The sequence below is a fragment of the Typha angustifolia genome, chromosome 8 (genome assembly GCF_048772165.1).
Source record: "Typha angustifolia cultivar Huaian chromosome 8, ASM4877216v1, whole genome shotgun sequence".
Classification (NCBI taxonomy): Eukaryota; Viridiplantae; Streptophyta; class Magnoliopsida; order Poales; family Typhaceae; genus Typha; species Typha angustifolia.
This window is the reverse complement of record NC_133246.1, coordinates 13,527,746-13,545,295: the sequence shown is the minus strand read 5'-3', so window position 1 is coordinate 13,545,295 and position 17,550 is coordinate 13,527,746. Positions and strand designations below refer to the sequence as shown.

General features: G+C 36.7%; 2 protein-coding genes across 2 annotated transcripts; one reads left to right on the top strand and one right to left on the bottom strand.

Moving 5' to 3' along the window:
- Positions 1 to 6,251: 6,251 nt before the first annotated feature.
- Positions 6,252 to 7,360, bottom strand: LOC140765167 (uncharacterized). Its single transcript, XM_073104112.1, has one exon. The coding sequence runs from the start codon at positions 7,203 to 7,205 to the stop codon at positions 6,531 to 6,533; it is 675 nt and encodes a 224-aa protein (XP_072960213.1). The 5' UTR covers positions 7,206 to 7,360; the 3' UTR covers positions 6,252 to 6,530.
- A 7,550-nt stretch (positions 7,361 to 14,910) lies between these two features.
- On the top strand, positions 14,911 to 17,488 carry LOC140765165 (uncharacterized). Its single transcript, XM_073104110.1, has 2 exons — positions 14,911 to 15,104; positions 15,461 to 17,488. Exon 2 carries the CDS (start codon positions 15,465 to 15,467, stop codon positions 17,148 to 17,150), a length of 1,686 nt encoding a protein of 561 aa, XP_072960211.1. The 5' UTR covers positions 14,911 to 15,104; positions 15,461 to 15,464; the 3' UTR covers positions 17,151 to 17,488.
- Positions 17,489 to 17,550: the final 62 nt, after the last annotated feature.

Here is a 17,550-nt window from a genome sequence, read left to right as displayed (position 1 = left end):
TGGGTTTCAAATTTGGAGTCCTACTTGAAGTCTGATCGGAGCTCCAACAGGCTCCAAATTTAAGTTTAGGAGCGGGTTAGAGATGCTCTTGCAGAACTTTCTCTTCTAAAATATTTGTAAATTGGCTCCTATATTTTTAACAAGAGCGTTTCTTCCGTGCAATAAAGATAATTTTTTATTAATAAGTTTGATAAAAATCTAACGGTTAAGATCTTTAAGGGTATAATAGGAATGAAAGATATTATCGGTTCAGTAGGTAATTTTTTTAAAATATATAATCTTGCACGTTATCTTTTGACAATTATATTATCTTAATATTTTATCAAGTAAGAGACATATATATCATTAACTAAAAGTAATGTATATATATTAAAATAAGGGTATTGATGTTTTTTATAATTAACTTGATGAGAATTTAATTACATTTTATCTTTTTTAATTATTTTTTATTATTTATATATATCTCCTATTTGTTTAAGATTGATTTAAATTAAATTTTAATAGATAGAGATAGAGAATTATATTTAAATTGAAGTTTATCTCCAAATAATCAAATTTAAATTATTTAATATTAAATAATATCTCCTATAATTAAGGTATAATTATATTTAAGAGAGAAATCTTAACGGAAGAAAAAATATGTAGAGCACTTCTTCGTAACGTAAAGTTAATTGTTTATCAATCAGTTTGATGAAGATCTAATGGTTAAGATCTTCAAGGGTATAATAAGAAAATTGGGAAGTTAGACATACGTAATTAAATCTTCTTAACTAATATACTCTTTTTTTACTTAACGTGGTTTTGCAACTCGTACCAAAAAACCAGTACCGGGTATAAAAACTGGCTATTATAGCCGTTGGATTAAGATTATAATTTTTAAAGTTGCATTGAAGTATTTGCCTTTTAACAATATTTGTAAATATCCTATTAGAGAGATTATTCTCAATAAAATGCCCACATTACCTTTTTTTATGTGCCAAGGAATAAACCCAATCATAGGATATGTTACTCATTTATCAAAATACTGAGTAGATATATTTCTACTTTTTATTAATGTAAAGTGAGTCTAAGGACTTTTATCTCAAAAAAAATTAAATTAAATCATATTTTATTAGATACTCGGATACAAGTAGGAATCCAGGTTTCAAGATTGGATAGAAAAAAGCTCGACTAGTTATATGGACGCAGATCCCTAGTCAGGTTGGGCCTTTACAAAAGGATTAGGCTTGGAGTTAGAGGCCTGAACCAAATCCAGCCCAATTCATCAAACGCTTGGATTTGAGATTCGTGAGTAAATCTTAAAGCAAGTCGAACAGGAACAGAGACATGAACAGTTTCACTCTTTTCTTCAATTCCCTATAAATGAATCACAAGTTCTCTACAGCTTAACAGTAAAAGTTTCCTATACTCCACTATGTCCTGGAGTTTGAAGAAGGGTGATTGATACCTGGGAAAGCAAAACCAGGGAGAGAGCCAAAGCCAAGCAGTCGAGTTCAGAATAGCAGAAAGGATCTGGGAACAGAGGATGAAAAGATGGGAAGACAGCATGCTCTGATCCCTGTCTATTAGTTTGGCTCTGCTTGTGGTTATCTTAAATCTAGTCTGCCAATCAAGAGGGGGCAATTTGCCAATTTGATTATCTTACATCTAGTTTTCTTACACTCCATTATATCCATTACTGTGTCTTTAGGAAGCTTTCCTTGAACAGCCTATGTGGCAGGTAAACTTGGGCTGTTTGGAATTTGAAGAAGAATGATTCCTGTTTTTGAGCTGAAGTGATCATTGGAGATCGACTATTCGTTTAATTCTTCCATCATATGTCGCATTAGTTTTCTAGTTTTTGAACAGCTAGAACGTTTCCTTTTATTTCACCAGTTGCAGAAGTAGTGGCTCTGAAATCTACTCATCATCAGAACCATCATGGCATCTGAAACCATTACATCAGAACTAAATCACTAACTTCACACGATAGATTTGTTTATGGCATCAGGTACACAATTGCCATGTTATGAGAATGGAGCAAATTGAATTACTTCTATTCTTTTACTCTATCAATTTTCAAATGTCTCCAAATTCCAAAAGAAGCACTAAGGAAAACAAGGAAAAACAAAATCACAGACCACATATATCTCTCTTCAGCATTTACAATTAGAGTATTTATAATTTGTTAAAAATTGGCTCAAATTCAGTTTTCAGTAAATTTCAGCATGTATCAGTATTTTTGTGTCAGCACGTTCGAACGGGCCCTGAGGGCGTTCGAACGCGGGTTCCAGACAAAAAACAGTGATGCAGGCATTCGAACGGCACAGCCGCGTTTAAACGTAAACCCCAACCCGAGAGCAGCCTTTGATGCAGGCGTTCAAACGGCCCAACCGCGTTCAAACGCGGATCCAACCCGAGAGCAGTCTATGATGTAGGCGTTCGAATGGCCTCTCCTGCTTTCGAACGCCCTCTTTGGTTCTACTGCATTGATATTAGGCGCGTTCGAACGTGCCCCCGAGAGCGTTCGAACGCGACGCGGAAAAACCCAAAATTTAAACCTGCCTATAAATACTAAAGTATGTTTTTAAGACTTGATAATTGGAAAAACATCTATGAGGGTTGAGCCACTATTGTATTGAGAGTGATTAGAGTTGTTAAACTCTTTATAAATGAGGGATTTACAAAGTAAAGAAGATTGCTCCGTCTGTGGATGTAAGCACATCACGAACCATGTAAATATTGTCTCTCTCTCTCTCTATTGTCTTCGGTGCTTTTACTTTGGTGATTGCTTGCATTAAGGTATTTAATCCGTAATTAAAACTTGTTTAGTGCTATTCTATCACCGTTAACATCTCTTTCGAGTTTTTCCCAAACATTACATTGGGTTTCCTTCACTATTCCTATTTGTGATATTTGGGGGTGAAGGTCTTGCTTTCGCTTCCTTCACCCATTTGGATATTTACACAACATAATTGGTGTTTGCCATGGATAACGTCTTATCGCCTATCGAGCCTTTATTTCATAATCGAAATGCAATCACTCTATGCCTCTAGAAGGATTTGCTGTGAACCTCTTGCGCTCGCTTTAGTTCTCTATCCCTAATGGAATTAGAGCTCTCCTATTCACTGCTGAAATGTATTGCCATCTGCATAAAGCTTTGTGGTTCTGCCTACTTAGCTGTTAACTTTTGTAGTCTTCTGAATGTAGATAGTGTTGAACACTTAATGTGAGCAAATACTCATCCAAGGGAAAACAACAAAGAAAAGCAAAGAAAAGATGGTAGATCAAAGAAACACAATAAGGTGAAGTAGTGGATCCTTTTGAATGGCTCGACAGAAAGACAGCATGCACTAAGCTTGTCTGATAACCTTTTTCAGATAAAGCTTGCTAGAAAAGCAGATGGACTTTCTTTTGAGATATTTTCATTAGGTTGCATCTTAGATCTTAGATGTCTTTCTGTAATTGCTAGGCATAAAAGGTGAAAACGCACAATCTCATCGGCGTTGCGGTGTTAATATGTAAATCTGAGTTTCCCACATGTTCAGTATGTCACAATCCTTTTTTTTTTCAATTTATCTGCAGAAGCCTCTATAATCTTTCAACACCTTTTGTTGTACAATTGTATTGAATTGTAAAGTTATCAAAATGAAAAGGAAGCTATGACCAACAGAAAACTCACTCTCATATGCAGTACTGCTGCTAACAAATATATCTTTTAGAAAGTAAATATCAGTGATAGTTCAGAACTTGAGATCTACCTGATGTTCTTCTGAAGGGTTTAATAGTTATATTTCAGTAGATCAAGTTTCAAATGACTACTTTCTTCTAGGATTTTATGCAGTAAAAAACTCTTAATGATCAGGTACCAATCAAGTATGCCTTAACTTGAAGCTTTGCATGAGAATGGTTAAGAGTATTAGTGGTGCTTAATGGAAATTAACAAACCTTTTATTTTCATTAATATATAGCTAATGGTGTATTACTCTAAAGTAGCATTTGAATAAGTACCACAAGCATGCTTATAAAGTCTTTTGACACTTATCTTAACATAAATTATGGTGTTAATTGTCCACCAAACCTATAAAAAAAACACCACATGAACCCTCAAAGTGCAGTGCCATGCACTTTCAATCTGCCACAATATTTTACCATAAAATTTTAAAATGTTGCTAGTCACTGTAACTTCTAATGGTGGTTTAGATTAATAATGATCATGAACTAAAGATAGAATCTTTGCAAGAGATTTTTTTCTTCTGAACCATCTCCATCAATTAGTGGCTGTTGGCCTGAGATGTGGCCCAATATGGTTTACAGAAGTACTCCATTCTTAATTAGCAATCATAATCATCTGGTCCATAAAAGAAATTTCTGAGATGAGGCTAGGAAATTAACCCTCCTGGGAATCTTGATATGAATCTTCTTTAGTGCATTGAAAGGGGCTTTTTCTCAAACACAGAAGGCAACTAAGGCCTCAAAAAAACTTTCCTCCCTCTTCAAGAAGGTCCTTTTCTGCAAAGCTTTCACTTGATCAACATCATAACTATAATCTTTTTCCCTTTTGTTTTGCAAGAAATGACCCTACAACTGGTTGATTCAGGGCAGGAGAATAACAGCAAATCACATCAGTGTGTTTTGGGGCAATTTAATTAGCAATTTAATGATTAAAACCAAACTAATCCTATGGATACAACATTTGTGTTAAAAAGCTGGGCAGCCAATTTGGGGCCATGATCGACCACTTGATGAAAATGGTCGACAAGCTTTCCATAGAAGACAATGTGACATAATTTAGTTGACCCTAGAATCCAATTGAATCATTCTTCTCCAAAGTGCACACCCACTCTGGTATATTCGAATCAGGAGGTCACTTTTGAGCACCAAATTTGGTGAAGTTAAAAAGGTATATTGATCTTATATCAAAATTCAATTATACGCAATTTTTAAACTGCAGCATGAAATTCCCATAACAAAGTAAAGCACTTTGGCACCATCATATTTTGACCATTTCTCCATTCATAATTTTGTTTTTATTCTTTTATAAATATTATACTACATGGTTTATTTGATGTGCGTAATCGATGTGTTGATGTGTATATGAGTTTTGATGATATACCAAACTAATCTGCACGTATCTGACTCGCACCGAATCTCCGCTAACCCTATAAACTCCGAAACTCTTACAAATTCGATCATGACTATAAACCCTAGTAAATAAACCGAGAGGAAAATGTGAAGCACCCGCCATGGCGTTAACCCTCAAGAGTTAGCTTTCTTGTTAAGTAATTAATTAAAACCAACGGAAAAAGGACTTCTGCTAGACCTAAATGAGAACACTTTAGAATTGCATGGTCTCTATTAAACTACCAACTTGAACTCCATGGCCATCAAAAGGAGAGAAAAGAAGCTAAAGTTATTAACTTTAGTGTGCGTCTCTCGTGGTTCTCATGTACATATTATTCTAATATAACGTGGTCATCAAAGGGCAAAGTGGGATTTATCTCTTTCTTGCAAATTAGATCCTGGCCGTCCATTGATTTGGCTTTTGCCATCAAGGCTGTTGCCTTAGCAACAAGTGTCATTGGAGGAAACCCACCACTTCAATTGTTCACTCTTCTTATGAGTTGCCAAAGTTAATAATAAATAATTATTATGAAAAAAATTATTTACTAATTTAGTAGTTTGGTTTAATAACTTGACTTAGTTGATGACTCGACTGTGTAATTAACTTGAAGGAGCAGCTTGATACGGTGACAACTTAAAGTAAATCTCAACGGGCGTGAACACACGAATATTAAAAAAAAAAATATATATATATATATATATATATATATATATATATATATTAATTTTATTAAGTATTTGTTAACCGTGGTAGATGAGATAATAGGTACCATTTTGCTAGTGATTCTTATTAAATGGGACCTCCTCTTTTGAACTAGTCAATATCTAAAATGGTGGACAAAGTGGACCCAAATTGGCAATTTGGATTTAATTTAATTTAACTGATCACCACGGTTCATAATCAAAAAAAATATACTGCATTAGGTATAGAGTTGGATTCAAGAACTACTGCAAATCCAGGGCTTAAGTTGTAAACAAACATCATGATTAATTTCACACATAGTAGAGAGAAGTTGTATATAGTAATCCAGACAGCATACCAACAAATAGGAGGGCATTAGATTTTGGTAATAGTAAGATTAAACCTTCAAGAATATTCTGATCATATACTCTAACGAGAACAAACAAGAATTTGCAAAGAAGAAAAAGAAAAAAACTAAGAATTCCATTATGCAAATCTGTCCAAATTTGCAACCAAATCATAGCAATTTTTTTATATGTAGCATTATGATCCCTGATCATATGAAAGAAGAAGACAAAGGTGTAAAAAAAAGGTTGCAAGAAAATCTGAGACCCCCAAGACCTTATATAATAATATGATCATCACTGCAGCCATAACACCCTTGCAGTACTTACCAGCTATAGCCAATATTAATTAATTAACCCGTAAGAGGATAATTAATTAAACTAAACACTTCAATAAAAACTCAACCCCGGCCACCCACCGGACCCCGGCGGCTGTGACTATACTCCGGGGTGGCGGCCACGCTCCTCTGCCGCCGTAGCTGCTCGTAGAACCTCTTGATAAACTCCTCCGCTTCCTTGTCGACTCGGCCGTCCGCCTCGCCCTCCTCCTCCCTTATCGGGTACGGCGAGTCCGTTATCCGCAGCTGGCGCACCACGGCGGGGCTCTTCCCGGAGCTCCACATCGGCGTCGCCGCCACCGACCCGCACTCCGACGCCTCGTCGTTCAGCATCTCGAACGCCTTCGCGATCGCCACCGCGTCGTACTCGTAGTAGTCCTCCTCGCCGTCGCCGTGGCGGCGGTCGCGGTGGCGATTCTTTCGCTTGGTGACGTGGAAGGAAGGGAAGGAGGGGGTGTTACTGCAGCTGAACTCCACTTCCCTCGGGTTGTAGAATGCGAGGTTTGGGTCCACGTGGCGGCAGGAGAAGGCTGCTGCCCCCGCTGCGGCACCGGCGGCGTGGTGGTGGTGGTGGTGGTGGAAGTTTATGAGGTTTCCCAGGGCCTTTCCTGCAAGTTTGCCACGCTTGAGGAGGAGGTGGAGATCCATCGTCAGCTTCCTCTTGGAGAAGCCTTTACGCAGCATGTAGTAGACCACGCGCACTACGTTCAAGAGTCGCTTGGCTACGCTCGACTCCATCTCGCCGGCCGTGTCGGATTCCGTCCTCGTTTCTATTAATTCTCTTTCTCACGAGGGCTTTCCTGAAATAAATAACAGAGGGAGAATTGTGGTATATACTAGTCAAGTAGAGGGGGAAGATCTAGGAGAGAGATCTCTTCGATGTTGGTTTTGGTGCGAGTGAGATGGAAGGAGGAGGTGGGGTATTTAAAGTGGGAGGTAAAGAGAGCGGAGGAGAGCGACGTTCTTGTCGCATTTTACGAAAAGGTCCTCGAACAAGGGAAAATTTCTAGATCGGAGGACGGCGTGGAATGGTAACTCGTGAACGAAGTGGTGTTTTGGCCAGCTCGAAAGGGACCACCGAGACAGTGAATGGCCGACATCTGCTGCGCCACGTGGCCATAGTGGGCCCGGTTTTAAATGTGACGTGTACGTTACACCGTATCCCCTTAATGGCAGAAAGAGGAGTCTGCGCTGTTTGGACTCAACGGTCCTCTTCTCCTATTAATTTCCAAAAGGGGACACCCAATTTTTTTTAATTTATTTTTTATTTTCCCCCCACCCCCCCTCTCTTTTTCTTAATTTTATTATAATGGCAATGGGAGCATTTCTTATACTTAGCCAATCTAATTGTTTGGTTGCAGTCCCACCAATAGGAAAATAAATAAATAAATAAATAAAGGGGAAGGGTGGGGGGGAGGGGAAAAAGAGAGCAATTAATTAAAGTTTGTATTTATTTGGGCATACAATAGATTGCCTAGAAACCTTGAAACCCAGACATCTTTGTCTTTTTGGGTCATAATTACTGAAGCTGTAATGCAACTTTAGTAGCACATTTTTTGCAGGAAACAAAGCTCATTACTTAGCCTCCAAGAGATGGAATTCCAGTCTTTATTCCAACCCCTCTCCCTCCTCTACCCTCTTCACCAAAAGTTGGTAAGAGCTCAGAGCTCAAGAAGACTTTTCTAAGTGTCTTTTTCTTGTATTAGGGGATTTGGAGCTGGCTTTCCACAGGCCAGTTGAGGCTGATGAATCCAATGGTTGCTTAGTTTGATTGGAATTGCTATGATTCATATAGGGTGGGGTGGGGTGGGGTGGGGGACCTCTCCATTGGCATTAAAGGGGTTCTAATTTTTCTTTTCTATTCATTAATTACTTTTGCTTCTAAATAGAAGCTATAGCAGTATAATGGATGGTTGCTTGCTTAATTCACACCTTAAGATTCCACTAATTGGGTCCTTGGGGATACTCTTGGGAATTTAGCTATAATATTCATTCTCTTTTCCCTATTTATGAAACAAATAAGGAACAACTAAAAGATATTTTCCAATTGTATTTCAGGCAATACGAGAAGTTAAGGCAAAGGAATAAAGAAAGACAAGGATACTTTAGTTCGAAAGACAAGTGTTTACTAAATCTTGTAATAAAACTATAGAACAAAAAAATATAAAATATTTAATAACTGTGAATTCAGTAATAAAACTATGAAACTCATAAAAATATTATATAATTAAAAAAAATATAAGTGTTTAATAACTATGAAATCTATTACAAAGTACAAAACACAACTAAATTTTTTTTTCTTTTTATTTATTCAAATTCAATCGATTATGAATATTTCAACTGCTGCGCATATCCTATCATAGCACGAGGATAAACTATGAAAGAATAAAAAAAAAAGTCTCACTTGCAAAAGAAAAACTAAAATGGGTCAAAATAATACAAATAAAAACCAAGTAAAATTTTGATACAAATCAGCCCACTTAGATATTCTTATTTGGGTTAAAGCTTAAAAGCAGTCAAGTTAATGGCCGAGTTGGTTGGCAAAAAGTTGAACACCATTCAGGCCAAAAAGGGATCCTATTGGCCTCACTATGCACGTGGAAATCTTCACAAATTCCAATCCCAGTGGGTACGTACTACTTAGTACCCAGATTCTTTACAGTAACCTTATCAATTTAATGATTCAAAAAGAATTAAAAATTAAAAATCCTCCAGTTTTCCACTAGGTTAATTGAACTTACTCACTTAATCTCCACTCTAGATTAAATTATAACGATTGTTAATGGAGATACGAGTAAGAATAAGTTGGCCATCTATATTATTATTTGTTTCATAACAAAATATTAACTGTTGCAATTTAGTATATATATATATACTTGCCGGGAATCCACCTTACAGCTTCAAGCTTATCCATTGGAAGGATAAAGACTGAGCAAATGAACCCAAACTGGTGTATTCTTTTATCAAAGAAACCAAAGCAAAGGGAGAAACCAGAGATCTATTCATTTATTTTTCCTCCACTGACACAAAGTATTGCTCTTTATTCTAACTTTGAATCCTTTGTTGGATAATTATTAGAGACAATGGGAGAGAGAGAGAGAAGTGATAAGGATTGTGTGCAATAATATACTATCCATGCATGCATGGTGGTTTTCTTTCATCACAAAACCATGAACAACTTCTACTTATTAGGTGGTATTGGCAGGAAAACCAAACCATGGATTTAGGAATATGTGCTTCTTGTTACTTGATGAAGCTTACAAAATATTGATATTAATACTGCTGCTGTAGAGATTAAAATAAAAAAGATTAAGAAAAGTATATAATTTAATCTCTCTTAGTTCTTACAGCTATAAGCAAAGCCATCATATATAGAGGAGTTAATGTTCCTTTCTTATGATAACTCAGAGCTCACCGTGGCCTAGTAGTGTTCACAAAGTGAAAGCACCTTTTACCAATATATTATACGAAATCAAAGTCTTTTCTTTCCTCCTACTTTCTTGATAGATTCATGGAGGTTGCACTAGAGAACAATGTCCACAAAATAACTAAATAAATAAAGTATTATTGAGTTCTCTTTGTTTCTTTGTCTATTTTTTTTATTGCTTTTCTCCCCAGGATAGAGACTAATACTACATTAAATTTTATGTTGGGTTCAGTGAGATTTCTCTTTAATTTCTTGGTGGGTTCCGGAAGTCTTCCAGTCCAACAACATACTATAAACAACTAAGTGTTTGATGTTCTTCATTATCCTTAGATTACTATACTTTTAACACCTTTTATAATGCCTCAATATATGTCACATTACACTTTGAAGAATAATAATGTATGATTCACCAAATATTTTGTTCTTATAAATACGCCGTGATACTGAGTCATAGTTCATAGAGCAAAAGTATGATTTAGCAAACCAAGAATTTAATTACAATTTATCCCTGATGATTTAGCTGAATTTTAAATTTCAATTATTAGTTAACCGGTAGAGATAATTTTATTACATCGTTAGTTTAGGATCGATGAGTTAAGTGCCTATGTATAAAAGTATTAAAAATATAAGTTAAAATCAAATTAAATTACATGAGATAAACTATAATTTGTTTAAAATAGTACTAAATTCTAATATGATAACGGATGTGAATTATGAATCTTCTAGTGAAGTGAACCAAACTGCAAGTTAATTAATTAGTTAGATGAGAAAACTCTTAAAGTAAAGCCAATTGGGAGGTCCATGCCGCCTTAACTTTGAGACTTATGCCCTTTGCTCTTTCTTAGGTTGGAAAGATTGGGGATTAATAAGCGGTAGGGCCGATAAGAGATAAGCACCAATGATTAAGACAAAGTACGTAATAGTTGATTATTAGGCAAGTTGAGACATAAAACTTATAATTATGGGGAGATTTAAATATTAAGTTTCTCACTATAAATAACCGGCTTTATTCGACGCATCTAATTTTGGACAAGTTTGATGATGTGACTTTCGAATAGAATTTCGGAGGATTTAGTTGTCGGATCTTATTGAATTTTGAATATGTTGTCGGTCTTGAAAAGGGCTTTCCAACGAATCTAAGATCTCAAGATTTAAATGGCTAAATCTTGAAATATCAGTCGAACAGTAGTTGAAGGTCGAATGAATCTTAACTTGTTAGCCCTTCAATGGCTAGATAAGTGCTAGGAGAACTCTTTTGGAGGGAAGGGGAAGAATTATCGTAAAAAAGCGAGATTATGAGTAAGAGAAGGTCGACCAAGGACTTAAGCAATAGTAGAAGGGAGATGAGAAAGGGCGCCAATGGCTAGAGCAAGAAGGAGGAAGATAAGGGCAACAATACCAATGTAATTATCAGATAAACTCTAATTAGAATTTATTCCACATATTTATAGAGGTTTACTCCTTTTGATCCAAACAATCAAATTAAAATTCTAAAAACCAAAAGTTCTCACTGCGGTGCGTTCGAACGCGCTTGATCGTGTTCAAACTCGCAAATACCGTTATCTATCTTTACAAACGCGTGCAGACGTTCAAATAGCCATGACTCGTTTGAATGTGGGACTGTTCAAATGTGTGCAGATGTTCGCATAGCCCGTTCGAACGCGGGTCCCTAGCGTTCGAACACCCTCAACAAAAGGTTTTATTTTTTCAAGTAAAATCAAACTAGATAAATAAGTTTATTCTAATGTCGGGAGTAGATTCAATCTGATCAAGTCGTATCAATTCCTTTTTTTTTTTCATCTTCACATCCCAGCACTTATTCTAATTTTACGCTCTATTTATAAAGAAAAATGATGACAAGTCACAATAAATATACACGGTGGGTCTACTTATGTTTAATTCATTTCAAAATTAAAAATATAAATTTATACGACTGTTGCCTTATGGGATTCAGCTCTTTAAAAATTTAAAATTCCTTGCATAAATAAATACTGAAGGGGAGAAATTTTCACACAAAAGTCCTTTAATTTTCAGTGACATATATTTAGAAGTCGTCATCCTCCAATCCAGCAGTTTCCGAGAGACATCAATAAGACATAAGCTATATTTATTTTCGATTCAACCCATTTATACCGATAAAACTCATTAAATTTGTATTGAATCGTACTAAATACCGAAAAGAAAATTTCCGGAGGGCTAGTTTGTCAAAATCGAGACATTGGTGCCCGTTTTTTTCATGTCACAATCTTAGCGAGTGAGTGGGAGATTCAATCTATTTTCAAGGTTCATCTCGCCAAAAGATATATATATTATATTATATTATGGTCACGTATTGGACACCTGTCGAAATATTAGCTCTATCTTCTTCAAATTTAAACCAACTCTGTTCCAAACCACTCGCCTGACAAATTTCATCTGACCCACCCCAATTAAAAGCATATATATATATATATATATTAAAAAGTTAATATACATATCGTATAAAATATTTAAATTTTATATAGCTACTCTTAAAAGCTTTGTATAAGAGCATCTCGGACTTCAAATATGGAGCTAAAAATAGAGCAAGAGTTCGGTGCACTTTAATGCACCGGACTCCATATATAATAAAATAATAAAATAATATATATTATTATATATTAACTAACAGTTATGATTTCATTAAGTTGTCCGTAAAAAGGCAAAATTATCTCTATTTTTTTTTAACTCAGCCCAATAATAATGAAAATTATAAATCAATAAGTATTAGCAAAACAAAATATAAGAATATATTAAATTATAGTTATAAATACTTTTAAAATAAAATATATTATATTAAGTATATCGAGTCTGAGTCACTGGAATTATAATCAAGCTCGGCCCAACCCAATGGACTAAAACTTATTTATTTTATATTAATTAAGCAAATAAAGTTATCCACACAATGTGTGAACTTTAGAAACTCTTGGAGGGGTTTGAACTTGAAAATGGCAAAAAAAATCTTCTCTTTCTTTTTTTAATTCATTATTTTTTTCCCTTGAACATATTGAAAACCATATGCATACAAAAGACTGTTGATTTCCTTTAATAACACTTGGGGCTTGAGCTTGGTTCATTTTTCTTTTTAATTTGGCTCAAATCGAGGTCGCTCATTAAATAGCTTCTTAAGCTTAATTAACTCAAGTTAAGCTTATATGGAAATAAAAGTATATTATAGAGAAATTATACTAATTTCAAATGGTTATTAGCCTAGTTTGTTGAGCATTAATTAAGACATGTAAGTCACTGTAAAGCTATCATATATGGAGTATTGTGAGTATAGATAAAAGCAAAAAAATAAGTGAAGATATAACTTATCTAATAACTATCTTTTTCTCATAAAATAGTATTATATTATTACTAGAAGGGATCCTAACTAGTGATTTTTGGAACATCACTAATTATTGGGCTAATTATTGGCCAGTCCCATTTAGACTCGGCCGGAACCGCTCAAGTTTAATCGGGCTAAGTTCGGCCCGAGCTCGATTTGGGCCCGACTTACTACACTTCTTATATGAGTATGTTTCAATGAAAAACTAACCTAAAATATTTTGACGAGAGCCTATTACATTGACCCATTGTGATATATGATATTTTTGTTATAATCTGGCATGTTACACTCGGCCCGATATAATATTTGACACAATAACATATTATAATATTTTAACTTTGCTTAAATCCGACTAGCCTAAGTAATTGGTGAACCGGGCCGTAAATAAATTTAGCTTGAAAAACTTGGGCCATACCTAGCTCGAACCATCCGATGATCACCTTTAGTCATGGATAGCTAGAAAGTAGATAGCTATAAGTATTTACCTCAAAATTACAAGACTTTTTCTAGGAACGTAAAACTCTATATTGGAATTTTTATAATTTTGGATCTACTACCAAAGTAACTTTTAGTGATGATGCCAAACACCCAGCTCTTATGACAAAAAAATGTCGACCCCACTAATGATAGATATAATTTGGTCGTTTGTGTAGGTTAATTTTTTGATAGAAAGTCTAATCATTGCAACTTGGACAGAAACCAGGAGGGGTTGAGAGATTAATACCTTAAGTTTGAAGTACATTAGTAAACTATCATTTTTAATTTTTAATTAGTGTTTGATTATTAAAAAGTGAAAGAAAGTATTCACTTTAAAGAATTTAGGGCTGTCAAGCTCAACGAGCAGCTTGGGCTTAGCTTGGGCTCGGCTCGGGTTTGGCTTGGGCTCGGCTCGACTGAAGCTCGAGTTCGACTCAGCTCGGTCAGAGCTAAGCCGAGCCTGAGCCGCTAAAATCGACTTGATAGACTCAATATAAATCCCCGCCTAGTCTTCCTCCTCCTCCTCCTCCTCCTCCTCCTCCTCCTCCTCCTCCTTCTTCTTCTTCTTCGACAATGGCTTTCTTCTTCTTCTTCTTCTTCTTCTTCTTCTTCTTCTTCTTCTTCTTCTTCTTCTTCTTCTTCCCTTCTCCTTCGGTAGCAGGAAATTGCTACGATGACACCTCCTCCTCCTTCGACAGTGGCAAGCCGCCGCGGTGCCGCCTCATCTTCTTCAGTTTAGCTTAGGCTTAATCCGACTCGGTTTGAATAAGACTTGAAGATAGGCTTATTTTAGACTCGAGCTCCGCTCGGGCTTGACTCAAGTTGAGCTGAGCCAAGTTTGAGCTCAATTCTAAGACTCAAAATTAATTTAGAGCTGAGCTTGAACCGAAACAGCTCGAACTAGTTTACACCCCCTAAAAGAACTTTCCTATTTTTAATATTTAAATCAAAATAAAAGAAAATCATGTAATTAAAATGGGTCACCTCAGAGTAAGCCAAAACTAGAATCCAAAGTGATTTTTTTTTTAAATTTTGGATCAACCGACACTAGTCAGGTGGTGCGAATGGATGGACTTCGTCCAATAGAAAAGGCTCGTCTTCCGTCCGTGCCGCTACTCCGCTAGAGTACGAAAGCCATTAAATATAAAATAAAAGGAATCAAGAAAGCAACCGCCTTTCTTTTAGTTAATCCCAGATCTCTCTCAGTAGCTGAGTGGCTCTCCCCTCCGCGCTCGATCGTCTCGTCCAATTAAAGGTTCGAGATCTCTCCGCATTGTGCTGCTTTAGGACACGAATGCTCCAGATCTACTGAGTGCTCTGTCCTCGATCGCTTCGTTCCGGTCCCTGTTCCGAGATTTCTCCTCCTCCTGCTGGAAACTATTCGGTACGATAACCTCTCTGGCCATCAGCGTATTGATGATTTCAAGGTTAAAGCTTTGCATTTGTATAAGGTAGTGAGTGGAAATGCGGATTTGGATTTCTCGATTTATGCCCTCCTCTTGGTTTCTGTTTCGGTTTTAAAGGTTTCTTTCTCTAGCGGTGGAATCTTTTGTTAATTGATCTTATTCGACGTCATGCGTTCCCGATCTAGTTGTTCTGGGTTCCTTTTTCCGAGATTTCTTGGTAGAGTGGCATTCTTAGTTTGCTAGCTTTTGAGACAATATAGATCTTCTGTATTTTTGTTTCATTCTGTATTGAATTATTAATGTGTTCGATTTCTTGTTTTGTTTGGCAAAGCAGTCTCATGTTTACAATGCCTCACTATTCGACAAACCGGAGCCAGAGGAACAAAGGGTCCAATGTCAAGAAGATACTTCAGGTGGCTTTGCTTTTGGGAGTTGTTATCTGGCTGCTCTACCAGGTTAAGCATTCACATGATAAGAAGAATGAATACGAGGAGAAGAGGATTAGGATGGGAGATGATGACGTATTCTCGGGGCGCAAGGAGAAAGCAGGCTACGAGAGGAATGTCAACCTAGACAACCATGATAGTCACTTTGATGAGATCTTCAAATCTGAGGAAACTAATGGAGGTCGACCTGATGATTTTGAGCCAGAGAAGGATGGCGAAAATGTTTTTGTGAAGGAAGCTGAGGAATTACAAGAAGGAGATGTGACAAACATTCTCAATCAAGAACATGAACAGGAGCAAATTGGCTATGGAGATCATACCGATTCCGATATCAATGATGGACATGAAGTAAATAGTGAGGGTACAAAAGAAGACCCTGAGGGTGCTCTCAGGCTTGATAGTCAAAGGAATGGCATTAATTTTTCAGATCAAAGTGAAAGTACAAATGGAGAAGATGGTTCCTTAGAAGAGAATGAACACCAAGGGGATGAGAATGTTGTTCAAAACTCCACATTTGATAAGGAAAATAGTGATAACACAGAGGAAGGATCCGTTAACGATGAAGTTCATGAAAGGGAAGGAGTCGATTCACAAGGAAGCATTAGCTCCAAGTCCGATATTATGGGTATTGACACAGCTGAAGATGCCAAAAACATTGTAAGTTTTAGTCATGAAGAAGATCCAGCATCAACCAATGATGAGAATGCGCAGAGAGATACAGATGAATCCCGAGGAGATACCACTCCTAATTCTGAAACTACTGAGCAGCTCACAATGGAAGCTGCTAATACCAACCCAAGATCTGTGGAAGAAGTCACCACTGCATCCGGTTTAGAACAAGACGACATTGCGAAGCCAGCTAATAATGAGACTGCTAAAGGGGAAACTGTAGAATCCCAAATAGACATTACTTCAGAGGATCATACTGACACAGGATCTGATAACGAGCTTTCTAAGTTACCACTTGGTAATGGCCAAGAGAATCTAGAAATGGCAACAAACAGTGAGGTGTTGGATCTGAAATCAGTTCACTCTGAAGGTCAAAATGCTACTATAGCAGAAGATGTCTCTAACCTTAAAGATGATAAGGTGGAAGGGACAGCTGATGGTGTTACTACTGCAGGAGAGGCAGTTGGATCAGATGTTGAAAAAGTTGGCAACAACCCTCCAGAAGAAACAAAGACCGAAGAGAGTTCAGTTGATGGAGCTTCCGAGGTTGAAAAAGTTGGCACCAACCCTCCAGAAGAAACAAAGACAGACGAGAGCTCAGTTGATGGAGCTTCCGAGGTTGAAAAAGTTGGCAACAACCCTCCAGAAGAAACAAAGACCGACGAGAGCTCAGTTGGAGCAGCAAATTCATCAGATAAGAATGAACAAATCGATGTCTCTAATGATGGTGAGCTAGGTGGATCCCAAGGTAATAGTGTTTCTGTGGCTGCGAGTACCACTGGTGGCTCTGAGGACATACAGATAGAACTGAAGGAGGAAAACGAAACCAGCTCCAACTCTGGTGATAATATGCCCCTGTTGGCTGGTAATGCGAATGAAGACAAAGGGGAAGAAGTTAGCGCAGAGTAAGAATGGTGTTTAGCTATTTGATGATTCCTCAGAAGGATGATGAAGAGCTTACGGACATTGAAACGGCCAAATTTTTTTTTAAGTTAGACTAAGCAAGGAAGAGAGATGATGTAGGCGTTGCAACTGGGTAATTTCTCTTTAGTGCAACTGTAAAGGTCCATCAAAATTTCGTCACGTTCATGCCCTTTCTTCCTTTCATATCTGAACTGCTATTTCTTCTCTATGCATCTTTCGTTGAATTGATTAAGAAATTTGCAGAGTATATCCATACTGTGGACTTGTTTTAGATTTTCTTTGTGCACCACCTCCTTTAAGCAATATTATTCATTTAAACCTCCTTCCTATATGCACATCTTGCCGTGAGTTGCACGGTCTGGTGTTTGTTCTGATATCCACTGAT